Genomic DNA, 20465 nt, shown 5'->3' with positions numbered 1-20465 from the left:
AGAAAACCATCGGAAACACATTACGCCGTCATGGATTAAAATCCTACAGCGCACGCAAGGTCCCGCTGCTGAAGCCAGTGCATGTCCAGACACGTCTGAAGTTTGCCACTGACCATCTGGATGATCCAGAGGAGCAATGGGAGAAGGTCATGTGGTCGGATGAGACCAAAATTGAACTTTTTGGTCTAAACTCGGCTCGTCGTGTTTGGAGGAAAAAGAAGGATGAGTACAACCCCAAGAACACCATCCCAACCGTGAAACATGGAGGAGGAAACGTCATTTTTTGGGGCTGCTTCTCTGCCAAGGGTACAGGACGACTGCACCGTATTGAGGGGAGGATAGATGGATGGGGCTATGTATCGCCAGATCTTGGCTGACAACCTCCTTCCTTCAGTGAGAGCCCTGAAGATGGGTCGTGGCTGGGTCTTCCAGCATGACAACGACCCAAAGCACACAGCCAAGGCAACTAAAGAGTGGCTCCGTAAGAAGCATCTTAAGGTCCTGGAGTGGCCTAGCCAGTCACCAGATCTGAACCCGATAGAAAATCTATGTAGGGAGCTGAAAGTCCGTGTTGCCCGGGAGCAGTCCTGAAACCTGAAGGCTCTGGAGAAGATCTGCATGGAGGAGTGGGCCAAAATCCCTGCTGCAGTGTGTGCAAACGTTGTCAAGGACTACAGGAAACATTTGGTATCTGTAATAGCAAACAAAGGTTTCTCTACCAAATATTAAGTTCGATTTTTGTGATGTATCAAATACTTATTTCATGCAATAAATGTAAATTTATTATTTAAAAATCATAAAACATGATTTTCTGTTTTTTGTATTAGATTCCGTCCCTCACAGTTGAAGAGAACTTATGATACAAATTACAGACCTCTAAATGCTTTGCAAGTGGGAAAACCAGCAAAATCGGCAGTGTATCAAATACTTGTTTTCCCCACTGTATAAGGTCAATTACAGTACTTCACTGGTGCTATTTTTTATAATTTCACTATCTCACAGGATGTACGCCGGATCAAACTATCATTTTACTATTTTGTAGCAAAGCAAACACTGCTGTCTGTTGTTACAAGGAACATAAAATATATGCATTTTACTGACTCAGGAGATTTCTTTTTGCTATTCCTTTTTTAATCCTTTGATTAAAAACAAAAGAAACATCCAAGCATATGGTATATTACAGTTTAAATTACTGTCCTAAACCTGCTGTGCAGTATGTATTGCAGATCAAGTTTGTTGGCAAATACATCCATCTTGCTTATTCCTGGATATCTTACATTTCGATGCCAACTCAAACATTTGCATTGCGGCAAATCAAATAAGCTAGGAGAGTGATCATGAAGGCAACAATAATTATTCCACTACTTGCTAAAAGCAGTTCCTATTATTGTAACAAGAGCTTGCCTTAATAAATCAGTTAGTGTTGCACCCAAGTTTATTCTCACTGCTTATTAGAAGTAGATGAAATGAATAACATTATGCATTGCTTCCAGTGGTGCCAGCATTTGAACAGCCTTCCCACTTCATTTGTACACATATACACTGTGAACAGGCCTAGTTATTTTCCCTCCCACCATCCCTAGACACTGCACTGATTGATTAGATATTGAAAGTGGTCTGTCAGCGTGTTTTAGAGAGGTACTCATCTGATAATGGATGCAACACCTCAGCTGCGAGCTAATTATATTAGAGACATAACTTGGTTCTGCTGTCTTGCTCTCAGCACTGGCCCCGTTGGGACACCAAGTCATGCAGCAAAACAGCCCACCATGACAGTCTGCCATGTCAATTCCCGCATCAAAGATTACCAATTGCAATGCTTACTTACTCCAACTGCATATATGCTTCACTGAGAGTTGTGATGTGAGTTTTGGACTGATGGAAATGATAAGAATGACAGGTAAACAGAGCTGTACAGCTACCTGATCAGCAACAGCACGAGCCAATTTGTCCATCCTGGATCCTGCCTCTGCAATCTTCTTGGCTGCGTTGATCACATCCGAGGAGTTCTTGAGAGGGCCTTTCCCCCTGGAGGAAGGGGAAAAATAGGAAATGGAGCTGCAAAGCACATCTAGAGTAAATACTATAAAAAATGTATCTCGCTCCTGTGTCCCGTAAGGTTGGATATATCGAGAAAGATATTGGGAAGAAAAACTGCAAGCTTTCAGCAAATACAGAATAAGCAACAAAGCATCAGTAAATAAAAACACATTCAATAACATAAGTGTGTTAGTCAAAGAAGAAAGGATTTCTTGCATTTTGCCTTGAAGATGGGTTTTGACCAACACAAGCTTTCATTCGTAATTACTGAGAACCAATCATTAAACCCTTCTCCTTCAAATTACATCGTCATTGGAGTGGAACCCCTACAGTCAAATCCCTCAACGGCCTTAAACGTGCTGTGAACCAAAATGATTGCAGAATTTCAGAATTCAAACTTCCATTATACAGATATGATGATGTCATCAACGGAAGTTATCCTTATTGGTTGTTATAGTCATAAACCCTCCCGCCTGCCACAATTATCTCCTAGTAATGTAATGTTTGAACAATAAAGAATGTTAAAAAACAAATAGAGTGATCCCTCACTACTTCGTGCTTCAAACTTCGCGCCCTCAGGCCATCGCAGATGTTTTTCCCTCAATTAAAGAATTTAAATAAATACAGATGAGCTGACCGATCACTTATTTTCACTCTCCCTCTTGCTGCTCTTTGTTGGTCAGGCAGTGCACTGGATTTGCTTATTAAAGTTAACGATAATGGACAGACGTCAAGGTTTGATCTTGCCATAGAAGCTTGGAAGCCGAAACTTCAAATCGCTGCATGCGTCAATCAGTTTTTAACTTGTTAAACAGTTGCTGTGGCAACTCAATGTGAGTAAGTGAGCAGCTTGAGCGGATTTGAGTGGACTCACTCAATGAAGCATTTAATAAAGACAAGCATTTTTTAAAATTTTATTTTACTTTATTCTTCTTTAAAAATTTGGTAGGAAAATAACATGTTTAAAACGTACTCATAATTATTACATTTGAAGTACTTAAAAACCATTTAGTAATATATATGCATTTTAATTATTACATTAATATGACCGTTAGACTGTTAGAAAGAAATTTGAGGGAAAATTATATATATTATACACTGAAAGGCAATTAACCTGCAGATAACTCCAGCCTCGTTTAAAAAAAAAAAAATCCCAACTTTTTTTTGAAAAATGAATAAATAAATAAAACTAAGTATGGGTTCCAGTAATTTACTCTAAAAAAAATATTTGCACGATTGAATTTTTAACTTGTAATCTGAACTTCACTGAGTCTGTACGTATAATTGCTTCATAGCAAATACGTATAATTGCTTCATAGCAAATCATTTCCCCCACGCGCAGACATATTTCCTTGAATCAAAAAGGTAACGAAATAAAAAGCAAGTGGACTTGTTAGAGCCTTGAACTGCAATACTTGACACATACAACATTGTGAAATAAAAACTCAAGTAAAGGAAACAATAAGCAAAGTTGTAGAGCTGTGAAGGGCTGTTAAATTGTATTATATTCACTTGACACAAGTTACCTGGTGAAGTCTGTCATTTCCATCATGATCATACACATCTGCTTGGCAAGGACAATAATATCGTTGCCGTTGTCATCCCATTTGGCCACCTCTGCGTCGAGCTTGCACTTTTCCTGTCTGAAGCTCTCCACCTGCTCTGCAATCTTGGCCTTCTCCTCTTGGGGAAGCTGTGCCATGATGGCCTGCAAGAAAAAAAAAAGAAAAAACAACATCAGAGTACTTTACAAGCAGAAAACAGGTTCTCCTGTGATTATGGATGAGTCTTATACATTGGCTTAGAATGAAGAAAATTGCCAGAAGAGAACAATTTAGGTGAAGAGGGGAGATAAAGACTGGGAGCAGAATTGAGGAAACGGGTGACTAAGAAGAGGGATTAGTGAAAAAGAAAATAATATAGAGGAAGAATCAGTTGTGGCAGCATTTGCTCCATTTTTATGTTAATGCGGCCTACCAAAGTCTGCTTTACACAAAAAATAACTAAACTTTACATTTAATTATTGGACCTTTTCAAAACTTTTGACATATTATGCCTGGAAAACGCTCATCTGTGTTCTCTTACACTTTTTTTTACCTAGTAATGCTAATACATTTGTTCTCCAAGCAGCCTTTAGGGGCAGGTCCAAAATGGCATAAATCTTGCGGCAAGGTCACAGTTGCAGTAAGAACGCTGTATTATTTGGGAGGTAAATGTATAATTATCTCACGTATTAAACCAGAAGATGAATAATTCATTTTTTTCAACATTATGTCAGGGAAGTGGGAGTACCCTCGTTTCCATTAGGTCGATTATATTGACTCAGGAAGCAGAAAGAAATAAGTAAGGTTCACAAAAAGCTACCATTGTTTTGAAAACTTATCTATTAAAACTGCCCAACAAAATGTTTTATTCTTTTACTGAAATAGTTACCCTTCGTTTAAATTCAATTACATTTCCTCACAGCAAAGCTGGTGTGTGGGGGTGTCGGGTGAGCTCAATGACAAAGTGCATTGGTTGGTTCATGTCGCCTGCAAGAAGTGTCAGGAGGTAAAAACTAAACAAAAGCAATACAAATGTGTTCTTAAAAATATATTTGAGCTGAGAAAAAGCAAACAAACAAACAAACAAACAAACAAAAAACAGATATAAAGATGCATAAAACAGATGCAGCATCCGTAAGTGCTGGCCTTGTGATCAGTATGTGTACACAGTGCTTAGCTGGGAAAAGACAGAACAGCATAATACAAACAAACAAAATTGGGACCCTCAAGGCCTGTTTGGAGTTGGCTATTACTGATGCCAAAACACACAACATCAGTGTGAGTTTGATCCTTTTAAACGGCATAAGCATACTGGGTGTGAAAACAACTGAAATCTACATTATCTTGACATGGATTTACTGTACATGGCATCACATGCTGTTTGCACATGAACTCACCACACAACAGAGACCAGCGTCGTTAACAAGTCTGCCAAAATTGAATGATTAATAATGAAACAAATTGCCAAGTTTGTAAAATTGGCTCCAATGTGATTTTAAAAAAAAAAAAAAAAAAAAAAAAGCTCTAAACCGAACTTTCACATGCTGTCTGCGTGTCAGTTGTGTGTGCGGTAAACATGTTCCACTCAAATCTTACCTGACATTTAAATACAGTGTGTTCCTGCATTCCCTTCTCAAGGTTTGCTTTTATCCCTTCAAATTACCTGTTTGTCTATTTTTTTTCCAGCAAACTCTCGACATCACTTTTTTTCTTAATGGACAATTTTAGATTGAACAGAAGGATGCTCTTTCCAACCGGAGAAAGGAGCACTTTTCCTTTAATCGCAAGAACCACATACAGCATAGTGATTTTTATAAGGGAGGGAAAAACAAGCGATTTTCGAAATTGAGTGATCTCCTTTGGAGGAGAGTGAGTTGTTTACTACTTCGACTCACTTTGAGGTTCTCTTTTTTTGAGAGAGGAGAACAAGAGCGATGAGCTCGCAACAAACAAAAACTTCAACAACAAATAAACAAGTGTGCAGAGGTAAATACGTGTACCGAATGGGACGTACGGTGGGAGCAGTAAGGAACTCTGTGGAACCCGCCCTCGATCCCTCATTCTGCACTCTCTAGAATTCACTTATCCTCAAATCCCTTCCCCGACTGATAACAACAAGGAGCAGGCCTTGAGAGCTTAGCATAGTAGCAAATCCAGCCGAGGGTGTCTTGTGCCAATACACTCTGCAAATAAATGTCTGCAGGGATTAAAATGCTTTACGGGTTTCTTCACCGAACACGGTGTCCCAAAATGACTTTAATTTTGGTTTATTTGAAATAAATGGCCCTTACACTGGAGAGTTCAATTCTATGGATCACCTATCAACACTGTTATCCAATCAGCATGTTAAGTAATACTGTCTAAAGAGATATCATGTTATAGAACCAAGACTGTACACTGTATCTGCATCTTCTGATAGAAAACGTAGTATAATATAAAATATTAAAATATAAAAGTATAATAAACATCTGTCTCCATCTCATCTTATATTTTTGATACCTTAATAATTAAATATGCACCGATACCAGTATCCAGGACGAAAACAGTGGTATCGGTAACAGCGAGCAGTGTTGTTAATCTTACTTTAAAAAGTGATTAATTAATCAATTAATGATTCTAAGCTAAAAATGACAGACATTTCGAATAATAAATATGATTACGTCGGTAAATGGGGGTTCCGGGGTAAAACGGAAAAAATAAAAATAGTTCGGGGACTTAATGCGCTATGAATTTGCTATGGCAGCATATAGACATGTTGTTCTATCAAACACAACAGTTCTTCTGTCTTAAAAAACAGCAGTTTATTTTAAAGAGGGGTGAAAGAGCAGAAACGACTTTTTCAGTCTTGTCTGTGTTTTCCGCCTGTCAAAATTATTGCGTTAACGGGCGTTAATTTTTAAAATTAATCACATTAAAATATTTGACGCAATTAACGCATGCACTGAATGACCCGCTCTCACATTGCCTCAAACAGACTACAATGACGCTGTTCATGGACATAAAGAGTGAAGAGAATGCCACCAGCCGCTTGGGGGCAGCGCAGCGCCGTTCCATACTAATGTTATTCCTTCTAATAGTGGGAGAATTAGTAGCTGTGAGACGTTTATGCTGTTGCATTGTGCTTTTGTGCTCCACACATATTTCGGTAAGTTTGCTTTCTTTTAGTGGCAATTATGTGTCTCTGGTTGTATTTTGGGTAAGATATGTACAGAGATATATCTGTTATAAAGGCAAGTGGACACAGGCGTTCTTTGGACCGCGCCGTTAATTGGCATAAGCTTCGGCAACTCCTTCACAACAAACATAAGTATCATTTAGTGAAAGTAAAAAATAATATTCTTATCTCTCAAAAAAATAATGTTATTTTATGTTATTTTTATTCTTATTCTTATTATTATATTAACTGTACTTTTGATTGAAAATTTTACAAATTTTATTAAAACGAAAACATGAAGAGGGGTTTTAATATAAAATTACTATAAGTTGCAACTATAACATCTTTTAAGAACTACAAGTCTTTATATCCGTGGATCACTTTAACAGGAAGAATGTTAATAATGCAATTTGTGGATTTATTGTTATGATAAACAAATACAGTACTTATATACAGTATGTTGTATGTATATATCCGTCTTGTGTCTTTCCATTCCAACAATAATTTACAGAAAAATATGGCATGTTTTAGTGATGGTTTGAATTGCGATTAATTACGATTAATTAATTTTTAAGCTGTGATTAACTCGATTAAAAAATTTTAGCGTTTAACAGCCCTAATATATATAAATATATATATATATATATATATATATACATGTATATGTTGGTACTGGTATGGTATCAGTATTGCCCGAAACTACACAGCCAAGTATCGGTATCAGGGCCAAAAAGTGGTATCGGTGCAACACTACAATACAACAGAACATCAAGCATAAGCAAAGCAATAGTATCAAGTAGGGCTGAACGATATTGGGAAAAAACTGACATTGCGACTTTTTGGGGGGGTTGCGACATTTTGCGATATTAAAACAAGAATGACTGACAATGACTTGAATAGCTCTGTTTGGGAAGACTTTGGTTTACTCACCTTGACCACATTGTATTCATTAGCGATGTCCCGATCCGATCACATGAATGGAAATTGGGCCAATAGCACCATTTTTCAGAGGATCGGAATCGGGGAAAAGGGTGTTTAATTAAGAAATTATCTTAAAGTTTTTGTGCTTCTCTTTTGTACAGCGCCACACCCTCCCTCCTGCTAAGCAGTGCTGCCAAATTGTCCAGTGAAGCTTAGGTTAGGTACTTAAAGTTAACTATGATTGACAGGTTTGTTGCTTTAATCTGGCCTGAGACGGGTCGGTAGCGCTATGATCTAAGGCACAAAAGTGTTAATCATCGCTAAGTTTAGTACAACATCTGATATGTGCTGTGGTAACTCATTCATTGTGTAAGTGAGAGGCTGTTCTTGGCAGCGTGAGTATCAAAGCAAACATTTCGGTATCAGATCAGGACTCCGTAACGGTAATTTTCAAAATCAGGTCACTTGGACTCGGGTGCAAAAATATGTGATCGGGACATTCCTAGTCTTTGTATAATCCCATTTAATCCAGACTAAGGGAGTTTATCTGTGAGTGATGAAGATTGTTGTATATAAAAGGGATCTAGGAAGCCATATCTCTGCACAATTGCTACTTTTTCGAAGAAAAACAAAAGTTCTTCCTGCAATGGGACAATTGCGCATGCGCACATTGCGATGGCGATGCTCAAACGATATATGGTGCAGGCCTAGTATCAAGGGAAGATTTATATAAATCACACGAGAATAGGTAAAGGCTTAAAAGACTTGTGGACATAAGGTATTTTTTTCCAGTAAGCAAAACTCACTCAATGAGCTATTATATGTCTAGCGTGTCAGGTAGGCTGTAGAGGGATCACAACTGTGGTGGAAAGGGACTGTGTGTCCTCTTGTCTGTTTCAGTACAAACATATTTCTCCAGTATGCACTTAGCATCACCATGAGAGGGCAGGGAGTATTGTCTTGACATGACAGGCTGGGGCCAACTGGGCACATCACCAGTGGTTTGCAGCAAACATCTTTTATGGATGCACTAGTCTTCTGCATGTGTAAATGTTTTGTCTCTGAGGGCATAAAAGTGTCTAATGGTGGGAAACAAAATAATGGTGAAGACTCTGAAGGAAATAAGGCCATAATTAATTTCTAATCATGTACATACATATTCGAACAGGAAATCTTGCATGACTTTTTTCATTTAGCCACGTCAACCTAACATCCAACTTATCTCACAGCCTTCACACCATCAAACTATGACAAAGAGACATGCTGTGACTTGAGACTGTTCCCCAAAATGAGCTGCCCACTCACAGCAAAGCTGCCTGCCAGGAAAAGTAGCTCGGTGCTGTGAAACAACTTTGCGTGGCAGAGCTTGTGCATTTAAGCTCAGATGGCTCGACAATGTTACACTGCAGGAGCCTTAGTGGGAGTGTACAGTACATACAAACGACTCAAAACAATTCACACCCAGGACCTCCGCAGACTCCCCGGAGCTACATTTGTGATCCAAATGGCAGGCTCTGTTATTTTGGTTCATGGCTGGATTTCTCACTTGGTGATCTTAAACTTTTCTGTTTTTGGATTCCTTGGAACAGATGAAATAAATTATTTAGAAGACAAAACGTACAAAGGTTTCTACACAGTGGAGAAACGTGAATGTTATCTTGCAGGGAACAAAACACCGAAAAACAACTTGGGATTCACTGGTGTGATCATGTTCAATAATGGAGCTGTCACAACAGCATCGTCGCCTTTATGTTGTTGCGCTGTTGTGTCTTCTCTTTTCTAATCGTGGTACCAATGGTGCAAAAGTATGCAGTATATCTTGTATAACTAAAAGATTTTTGTTATCTCTGACCTAATAAATGAAAATAGTGTGTGGCTCTGTTAGGCCCCAGATAGCAAGACATTTTTTACTAAAAAATATAGGGAAAACATAATGTCAAAAGAGAATTACAATTACTATTATGCAAAAAAAGTGGTAATGGTGCACATTTTCTATTCAACAATTCAGCACTCCTACAGTAACCACAAATTAGTCTTGTATCACTTATGAAGGTAAGCTAAAGTAATCAATATTTTCAAGTAATAGAAAAAAGTTAGATTTTTCAGCAGATTATGCAGGTCCAGCTCTGCTTTTTTTCCCCCTCCGTCTAGTTCATTTCAGTTAATACTAGTGAGAAACACATATCTGTCATCGCTTTGGCAATGCAATATGGCGTATTAAACCAATGCATATTGATGATATGGTACAAAATCATTCAGCCACAATATGTCTGCTCCATAGTTTTATTTATTAGTCTGTTCTTTGTGCATAAAGCTAATGCATAGAGCATGAAGGCCAAAACAGTATAATGTAGGACTGCATCACAGAGAAAGGCATAGGGCCGAGTCACACTTCTGCTATTTACAAGTTATTCAACATGGAACACCATTTGATTTTCTGGTACTGTATGGGGGAACAAGTGTTAAAATCCTCTTAATAGATGTTTAACTCGACCCTAGAGAAATTTAACACAATCTGGACCACAGTGATGCTTGGCAATTGGCATGGTTAACTACTGTATCGTCTGCCGCCTGAGTGAAATTTATGGAGAACCTCCTTGTTGATGAATGTGATTTACACTTATCAGTTTTAAATTGCGTGTACAGTGATCCCTCACTATTTTGCGTTTCAAATTTTGCGCCCACAGTCAATCGTGGATTTTTTTTTTCCAATTAAAAAAAAAAAAAAAAAAATAATAATAATAAATGGAGTGTTTTATAGAGTTGTCCCAAGCCGTTCAGAATTTATATATGAATCCAATAGAACATTTTATTGCATACCTGGTAAGGGGGAAGAATAGTTAAATAAACCTTTAGCTCTCAAAGGCCAAAATAGTGCTAAATTCGTGAAATTAAAACATGTACCGTATTGGCCCGAATATAAGACTGTGTTTTTTGCATTGAAATAAGACTGAAAAAGAGGGGGTCGTCTTCTATTTGCGGTCTAGACATTATACCCATTCACGACGCTAGATGGCGCCAGATATCGTTGAAGCTATGTTCTGTCATGAGAGATCTCAGCTACTCTGAAGTTTAACCAGTTTGCATTGTTTTATTGCAATGTTTTTCCTTATTCAGATTTGTTTCAAGACTACAGTTACAGTTAGACTTCACTTTGATGGTTAATGCAGTTATTGCAATTTTGTTGTTTTATCACAATAGATTGGTTTATTTACATTTCAAAAACCAGAAGCCATTCATTTACAAATGCGATTGTACTTTAGGTTACATATTTAAATGTTCACATATTAAGATTTGGATGAGGCAAAATAACATCTCTCAAATACATTGTTATAATAGCCCCTTTGGGGAGAGGCTATTTTTCAGCTGCAGCCTCCTGACTGTTCGGACCCCTGGCTGGATGGACGTCCTCATTGCTACCCCCGTCTCATCTGGCTAGATGGACCTCTTCTTGTTCCTTCACTCCACTACATCTTTACGGACTGTAACTTCGCCTGCTAATTCCCATTAACAGTCCTGGGGCTTCCTGTCTATCCATCCTGGGAGTGGAGCTCTCCTGACTGTGGTACACCCCAAGGTTTCTCATTTTCTCCCAAAGACTCTGGAGTTTTTGGAGTTTTTCCTTGCCGACATGGAGGGTCTAAGGATGGGGGATACCCAGGACTTGAACTTTATTTATTCATCTTTGTTGCTTCATTTGCTGTTTCTGATAGTGTATCATATTGCCTCTGCAAAGCCCTTTGAGACAACTTTGTTGTGATCCAGGACTATACAAATAAAATTGAATTGAATATAATCATTTGTTTCAGATGGACTGTAATTATTTTCAGTAAAAAAATTCTGAAAAAAAAAAGTCTTTTTTCAAACTTGAGTCTTGAAAAAGAGGGGGTCGTCTTAATATCAGGGCCGTCTTAAATTCGGGCCAATACGGTATAATACTAGCCCAACAGTAAGAAAGTAATAATATGATGAATGTGTTTTTTAAATTATACATTGAGGAAAAAAATTGGAAAAAACATGTCTTACATGTCTTCAATCTTAATGAATATATTGCGCCGGGGGGCGCGACTTTGCGGTTTTTCACTTATCGTGACGGGTTCTGGTCCCCATTAACTGCGAAAAATGAGGGATCATTGAATCAGAACTGATCTGACTTTCAAGTGTGTATTCTTTTTTACTTTCATGCTAAATGAAACCAGATGAATTAAACGAATGGCTAGGGAATAGTTGCTGTCACGTTTACCCATGAGTTAACTATAAATAAATTGCAGTTGATTTATTTAGCAGTTTTTTTGTTTCCCACATAGAGAAACAAAATAATTGAAAAGTGGATGTTAACTTACTCGGGCACTCTGTCCAGCGATAAGCTGATCATCTTCAGTCTGAACACTGGTCCTACTGCGAGTATCATAGTCCTCTTGTTCAAAGTCTGAGTCATCTTCAAGCTCCTCTGGTGTCTGTGACAATCACAGGAGAAAAAGAAATAAGGCAGGTATTACAGACAACATATACTTCTACTGGCTTATATACAGTATTGTAACTTTTTCTACAAGTGTATATTGAGCAAAATCCTGAAATTATAGGCTTCTGGGCCCTGTCAATTTAGAAAATCAACAACATGTACAGAAAAAAAAAAACAAATAAACTAACAATGGGTGTACAAAAATTGTGATTAATGACTTTGGTAGATGGCTTGGGACTTGGTACGTCAACAAAACGTACCAACATTTTTTGCACAGTGGAGCAGCTGAAAAATGCGATGGTGCTGAAAACATATGCAAATACTGGATCGGATCTGATCTTGTGACAAATTCCAATAGTGTTCGATACTCCAAAAATAGCCATATCAGTCGCTGATACTGAGTATTGGATCAGAGCAAAAGTAATTTCAATATAAACAGTGATAACCTTTTTATTCTTGTTTTTTTTCCCACAAAAAAACTATTTAAAATGCATAAAAACTATTTAAAATGCATTTAATTTAAGTTAAAATGTTAACATTTATGTTATTTACAGTTAATAAACCATTTTGAATTAATTCATGTTCTAATTTGTACATTGCTGGGAAATATTTCAACTTCAACCGCTTAGGTTTTAATGACATTAATCTTAAAGACAAAATTAAATGAGCATATTAAAAAAATAAATAAATAAACTGTATCATATATAGTTACAATATGTACTGTATTAGCCCAGAATCATCAATAGATGAATAATGCTATTTCTAGAAGGACATTAGAACTGAATGAAAAGTCACACCCCCCTCATTAATTTAAATGGGCCACGATGTGCTATGCAATGTAATGTGACATTGCACCGTGTTGTATAATCACACATTATCACCTATCTTGCAGTGAATATGAGGTGATTCTACTGTTAAGCGTGAAACTGTTATAATGCGAAACATTTATTGTGAGAGATTACCAGATTAAAACAAAAAAAAACTGTTGCATATTGTAAGAAAGCGGTGAGAATGTTATGGTAGTAAAACAAAATTACAAGCAAACAAACAAGCAATAATTGAATATACAGCCAGACATGTATTACTCTGCGCAACCTGATTATGCCCAAACCATACAATGCCATACCCGATTTATGTGATTTCGACTTTATGACGCCAATGCATGCTTTTAGTTTAGTCTGGAGTTTATGTGATTGTTCTTGATGATGTGCGGACGCTAACAGATACATGCTAATCGTTTGCGTAGATTGTTATTGCTGTATCAGCAGCTACTTATAAACGCAAATTTGAATAGCTGTTGTTGAAGATGAAACTGATTTAATTAATTTTTTTTTTAGTTTCATTCTGCAAGCGTTGATGTCAGGAGCAGCTGAACAACGTCAGCAAAACACACATACTTCTGAAATTGTCATTTCGGAGCTTAGCTCACTATCTAGCTAGGATTAAGCTCCAAAATCTAGGCGAGGACAATACAATGACGTATAAGACATGTTTTTGGATAGTTATTTTGAGATTTAAGGTGGGACCAAGGGGTACTTAAAGGGTTAATTTCGACCTACGTGGAAATTCGGGTTACCTTGCCATTTTAGGAACGGAAACCGGAGACTAACTATATGCTTTAAAGAACTTTTTTACCAGAATACTTAAAACTCTTAAAAGTTCCCTCTTGGCACTTATTTTAAATATTGGAGCAAAATTATTTCCCAGTCTAATGGCAGCTCATACAATCTAAATTCTAAAACTAATTTAAAACAAAATAAAATACTTAGGGCTGTCAAAATTATCGCGTTAACGAGTGGTAATTAATTTTTTTAATTAATCACGTTAAAATATTTGACGCAATCAACGCACATGCCCCTCTCAAACAGATTAAAATGCGGTGCAACGTCCATTTGTTACTTGTGTTTTTTGGAGTTTTGTCTCCCTCTGCTGGCGCTTGGGTGCAACTGATTTTATGGGCTTCAGCACCCATGAGCATTGTGTAATTATTTAAATCAACAATGGCGGGCTACTAGTTTATTTTTTTGATTGAAAATTTTACAAATTTTATTAAAACAAAAACATTAAGAGGGTTTTTAATATAAAATTTCTATGACTTGTACTAACATTTATCTTTTAAGAACTACAAGTCTTTCTATCCACCGATCGCTTTAACAGAATGTTAATAATGTTAATGCCATCTTGTTGATTTATTGTTATAATAAACAAATACAGTATTTATGTACCGTATGTTGAATGTATATATCCATCTTGTGTCTTATCTTTCCATTCCAACAATAATTTACAGAAAAATATGGCACATTTTATAAATGGTTTGACTTGCGATCAATTACGATTAATTAATTTTTAAGCCGTAATTAACTTGATTAAAAATTTTAATCATTTGACAGCCCTAAAAATAATGAAAAATAGTAATAAAGTAAGGCTTACACAACATGTGCTAATAAGGCATTGCAATACAGTTTTAACTGATAAGAAAACAGAGAAAGTTGTTTCCTTGTCAGAGGGATTTGAACATGGATGGGATTATGAATACAGCTGGTCCACTGAAGTTCAAAGCTGCCTGTTTTACATTATTTACCAGCATCAAATTATTTTCCATAATTAGATTTTTTTTCATGAGCTGCACCGGGAAAGCTTCCAGCCTGCATAAAGTTGAATAAATGAATTACATGGTGACTAGAGAAGGGCCAGCTCGGGTGCAGAATGCAGATAGTTTCATTTCAGTGTGTCTGAAAAAGAACTACAGCGATCATGTTATTATTCAGCCTTCTTATTGTGATACACATTTAAATGACCAGCAAGATTTATTGCACGGATGTGACATATCTGAAATGAGCTCTATTAATGTAATATTTGTAAGGGCTGAAATGTTATTCGTTCTGACCCAGAGACAATATGATGCCTGTCAATACAACGGTTCTCATAAAAATAAAAACATCATTGACTATAACTGAGTTCAGAAGAGAATGATCTTGCATACAGTATCCTTTTTAGTTATTGCTTTGAATGGAGAGGCGTCTGTTTTTGAGTCTCATGATTACTCATTATGAAAATAATTGATTACATTTAAAGAGAAATACTGTATAAATAATAATTAGAGCTGGGAAAAAATATCCTCTTGTGGGTTGCAGCTATTGATTATTTTAGTAGTCAATTAATCGATGACCTAGTTTGTTCGAATAATCGAGTAATCGGATAAACATAAAAAAATTACAATAGCTGAGCTGAGCCTCAAACGGTATAAAAAAAATAAAAATAAGGATCTATGTACAACAAAAGAACAATTGGCTAACTTACATAGCAAAAGTCCGCTAGCTTAAATGCTATAAAATACTAACATTTTTTTTTTTTTTTTTACACTGCTCTAAACAAATGGTTCAGACATATATTCCCACAAAAATTGGCTAAATATACCTTTAAACTAAATTACAAATGCATTAAAAAAAATATTAGCTCAAACAAAAACCTAGCTTATGTTGGTCTTAACAGGGAGCAGCTGGATTTGGCCATGTAAAATGAGGCAGACTAGAGGGCAGTGTATGCTCCCAAATCAATAAAACTGAATGCAAACACTTTGAAAAACAAACACATACAACCCCACTTTTATTAAACGATTACTAGAAGCAGCAAAATTTGATTTGAATATTTTTTTCTAATCGAACACTTGATTTAATCGATTAATCGTTGCAGCACTATCATCTTTATCGCGATCCTTTATGTCACGATCCCAGTGTTAATACTTTTTTTTATGAGTATAGATAATTTAGATCAGTGGTGGGCAAACTATTCCACAAAGGGCCGCAGTGGGTGCGGGTTTTTGTTGCAACCCATTAAGAGGACACCTTTTCACCAATCTGCTATTTTACACGTGCAATCAGTTGATTGCAGTCAGGTGCTTCTCGCAGTCAGGTCCTTCTCATTTCTGCTGAAACCTCATTGGTTAAACTATATGTGCTGGGTCAGTTAGAACAAAGAACAGGACCCACTGCTGCCCTCGAGGACCGGTTTGCCCGCCCCTGCTTTAGATACTTCTAATGTGCTGCGCCAAGCAGCGCCAAAATAGAGATGTCCCGATTTGATCACTCTCTGTCCTGCTGCTTTTCTTGGTCCGCAGTGCGCTCTAGATTGCTTGTTAAAGATAACGATGAGTGACAGCTGTTGAGGCTTTGATGTTGCCAGAAAATCCTGAAAACACGATACCTGAGGGGCCGTTTACATGGTAACTCTCCGAGAATACGAAAAATGTCAAATTTGCGTTTGCATTTGCGTCTCCATTTGAACATTGTCGCGATTCAGCATGAAAACGATGTAGTATTCATGCCAGGCCCTAGGGGGCAGTGCAGATTTACTGGGCGACAAAGAATGATACACTTTGACCCCGACAAGCTCCCTCAGCCCGGAAAAAAATATGCCCGCCCACTCGAAGCAATGTCATTTTTCTTTTGTTCAAAAAGGCACAAAAATTGAAACGTTCAACATATTTAATTAAAAAAAATATTATTAAAACAGTAAATTAAAGACGACATTCCGCCATATTTGCTGTTTTTAATGTTTAGTAGCACCGCTGCGCACGCCCAATGTGATGTGTACGAGTGCTGATGTCAACGACGCGGTCTTGCGCCGCAGGAGCCTTTAATATGCATGCCGAGGAAGCCACCCTCAACCCCCCGCAACCGGATTCTTCCACTTTGGAGGTAGGATTCAGAATTTTTCGTCTTCGCCTTCCGTCTTCACCGACACCATATGCACGCGAGGAGAGTCAGCAACTCAGTCATTGCGTCTTTGTGTCGCAGAGTCGCCATGTAAACTGCCCTTGAAAGACGCCGTATCATTGAGCTTGTTTAAACACTTGCGGTACTGTGAGTGGCAATTCATTGTGTGTGTGTGTAAGTGTTTTGAGTAGCGTGAGCGGATTTGAGTGGACTGACTCAATGAAGCATTTAATAAAGACAAATATTTTTCTACGTTATTCTTGTTTAAAAAAAATTCAGTGCAACAGTAACACGTTTAAAACTTTTTTTTTTTTTTAATAACATTTTTTTTCGGTATCGGATAGGGACTCGGTATAAAATGTGAAGTGTTTAAATAGTCTTTGTTCTGTTTTGCACAGGAACAGTTGCTGCAACAGTTAATGCACTTTTCTATGAAAAGAAAAAGAATAAATATTAAATGGCATCTGGTTTAAACGGAGACACATGCCTTTGTGTTTTTATAAACTTAATATAAATTGATAAAAAGGACAATATGTTGCCATAGTTGAAGTATCGCAAAACATATCGGATCGCCACACAGATATCGGGATACGGATCGGATCGTGAAAAAAGCGGATCGTCCCAGCCATAATAATAATAATAACAATAATAATAAAAACTAAACAAGTTGGGACAAAATCATGATACGAATAGAACACAATGATTTTCAAATCTTTTTAACCTATCTTCAATTGGAAAAAAAAAAAATCAACATAAAAATATTTTGTTTAAACTGATAAATGTTAAAAAAAAATGTTTCATGGGCAATGTTCATGTTGATCATGTTGTCTATATATACAGTGGTATGAAAAAGTATCTGAACCTTTTGGAATTTCTCACATTTCTGCATAAAATCACCATCAAATGTGAACTGATCTTTGTCAAAGTCAAACAGATGAAAAAACAGTGTCTGCTTTTACTAAAACCACCCAAACATTTATAGTTTTTCATATATTAATGAGGATAGTATGCAAACAACAACAGAAGGGGGGGAAAAAGGTAAGTGTAAGTATAAGTAAGTAATATACGCAGCAATAATTTCAACCAGACGCTTCCTGTAACTGATCAGTCTGGCACATCGATCAGGTCTAATCTTTGTGCATTCTTCTCTACAAAACTGCGGTAGTTTAGTCAGATTCCTGGGATATCTGGCATGAATCAATGTCCTTTGGTCATGCCACAGGATCTCAATGGGGTTCAAGTCTGGATTTTGAATTGGCCACTCCAGGATGTGTATTTTGTTCTTCTGAAACCATTTTGAAGTTGATTTACTTCTGTGTTTTGGATCATTGTCTTATTGCAGCATCCATCCTATTTTTAGCTTCAATTGTCTGACAGGCAGCCTCAGGTTTTCCTGCAAAACATCTTGATAAACTATTGAATTCATTCTTCCATTAATGAATGCAAGTTGTCCGGGCCCTGAGGTAACAAAACAGCCCCAAATCATGATGCTCCCTCCACCATGCTTCACAGTGGTAATGAGGTGTTGATGTTGGTGAGCTGCTCCTTTCCTCCACACATGACGTTGTGTGTTAATCCCAAACAATTCAACTTTGATTTCATCAGTCCACAAAATACTTTGCCAAAAAATCTGTGGAATGTCCAAGTACCTTTTTGCGAACATTAAACGAGCAACAATGCTTTTTTTTTTTAGACAGCAGTGGTTTCCTCCGTGAAGTCCTTCCATGAACACCATTCTTGGCCATCCATTTACATACAGTTACATATAGTTTACATATAGAGATATTGGACTGTGCCATTGATTTCTGTAAGTTTAGCAAAAACTGTAGGGTAGGGTTTTTATCTCTTTGAGTATTGTGCTCTGAACTCTTGGCGTCATCTTTGGTGGACGGCCACTCCTTGGGAGAGAAACAACAGAGCCAAACTCTCTCTATTTGTAGACAACTTCTTTGACTGTCGATTAATGAACATCCAGTCTTTTAGAGATGGTTTTGTATCCTTTCCGAAGCTTTATAAAATTCCGCAACCCTGGATCGCAGGTCTTCAGAGAGCTCTTTTGACCGAGCCATGATGCACATCAGACAATGCTTCTCATGAAGATCATTGTTACCAGGTGTGTGTTTTATAGTGGGCAGGGCAGCTTTAAACCACTCATCAGTGATTGGGCACACAACTGACTTATATTGTTTTGGTAAAAATTGGTTTCAATTGCTCTTTAAGTCTCCTCTAGCAGAAGGTTCACTTACTTATTTTTCCCCCTTTTGTCATTGTTTGCATGCTATCCTCATTAAAATTTGAAACCAATAAATGTTTGGGTGATTTTAATTAAAAAGGAGATACTGGTTTTACATCTGTGTGATTTTGACAAAGATCAGCTCACATTTTATGGTGATTTTATGAAGAAATGTGATAAATTCCAAAAGGTTCAAATACTTTTTTATACCACTTTGTACACATATGTACATTGTATATTTGATGCCTAAAACATATCATCATAAAGGTGGAACAGGGCAAAAAAGGCTGAAAAAGTTTAAAGGCGTATTCACACCACGAATGGCAGTAGTTTGCCTTATTTGGTCCGCACCAAGCGACTCCAGATTTTGACAACAAACTTACAAAAGTGCGGGAATCGTTTGATCATTGGACAAAACGGTCTGGGCTGGGTAAATAAGGAAGTAAACAATCAAGGAGCTCCAGAGTACCGCGAATGTGCTCATAATGATTTGTTTGATCCAATTACAAGTCTTTGCGGTAAATTTGGAGCATCAGAGGCCTTGCATGCCACATTCATTTTACAAGGACAGTAGACATTCCGCTCCTCATTGCTTCACGTTGAGCCCAAACATATTTGCTGACGTACTGCTACCCACAGACTGTGATGCTAACCAAACAACATTTCCTTGCTACGGAAGCCTGCTACTTTCAAAAAGGTATGTGATTTCAGCTATGGTCCGTACCACGGTGTGGTCGCTTTCACACCTGTAGAGAACCATGGTACCACCTGTCCGGTGAGATTTCTGATCGGCTGTTTGTTCAGCAATACAGCATGCCATTTTGTATTCACACCAGCCCAAAGGTGCGCTCTACGAACTTTTTTGGTTATGTCCGGACCAAACAGAGCAGGTGTGAATATATCCTAAGACTAGCCTAAAACCATCTTTTTTGGAACATCCTACAAGGGAATAGGCTGATTGTATACATGTGAGCATCACAATTTGGTATCAGGCATGAAAATGGGTCAGGGGTTAAAAAGGTGAGAAGGGTGTGGAGGAAATATGTTCCGGCGTTCTGCCAAAATGTCTACATGAGGCGAATTTGACAACCAAAGTACTCTCGTGCGCTCTCAACATACAGATAAAAGGTACTTAAAAAAATGCCTTATGAAAATACTTAATTGTAGTCATATAAAATAAGGATGGTTTAAATACGCTACGTGACTAATGTGGTCAACTGCTTTGAAGCTACCACAAAAAAACACAATGGTTAAAAGTATGAGAGGGTAATACATGCAAAAAGTATTTTTAAGGGGATGAAAAGGTAATAAAAAAACTCAATAAAACAAAAATAGTGAGTACTCGCCGCTTTTATCAGACGTGCGCATGCGTGCGAATGTTTGTGCAAGCGAGTTG

General features: G+C 37.4%; 1 protein-coding gene across 3 annotated transcripts in view; it reads right to left on the bottom strand.

Moving 5' to 3' along the window:
- Window positions 1-20465, bottom strand: part of ctnna2 (catenin (cadherin-associated protein), alpha 2) — a 464321-nt gene that overhangs the window by 32443 nt on the left and 411413 nt on the right. For all 3 annotated transcript variants that reach the window (XM_057842763.1, XM_057842764.1, XM_057842765.1), the window contains 3 exons: window positions 12003-12116; window positions 3567-3748; window positions 1923-2028 (listed from right to left, as the gene is read on the bottom strand). In XM_057842763.1, coding sequence (XP_057698746.1) covers window positions 1923-2028; window positions 3567-3748; window positions 12003-12116 — 402 coding nt within the window. The remainder of the gene's footprint in view (window positions 1-1922; window positions 2029-3566; window positions 3749-12002; window positions 12117-20465) is intronic.

Source organism: Corythoichthys intestinalis, chromosome 8 (assembly GCF_030265065.1).
Source record: "Corythoichthys intestinalis isolate RoL2023-P3 chromosome 8, ASM3026506v1, whole genome shotgun sequence".
Taxonomy (NCBI): Eukaryota; Metazoa; Chordata; class Actinopteri; order Syngnathiformes; family Syngnathidae; genus Corythoichthys; species Corythoichthys intestinalis.
The sequence above is the reverse complement of the archived record's forward strand: the minus strand, read 5'-3'. Positions and strand labels throughout refer to the sequence as shown.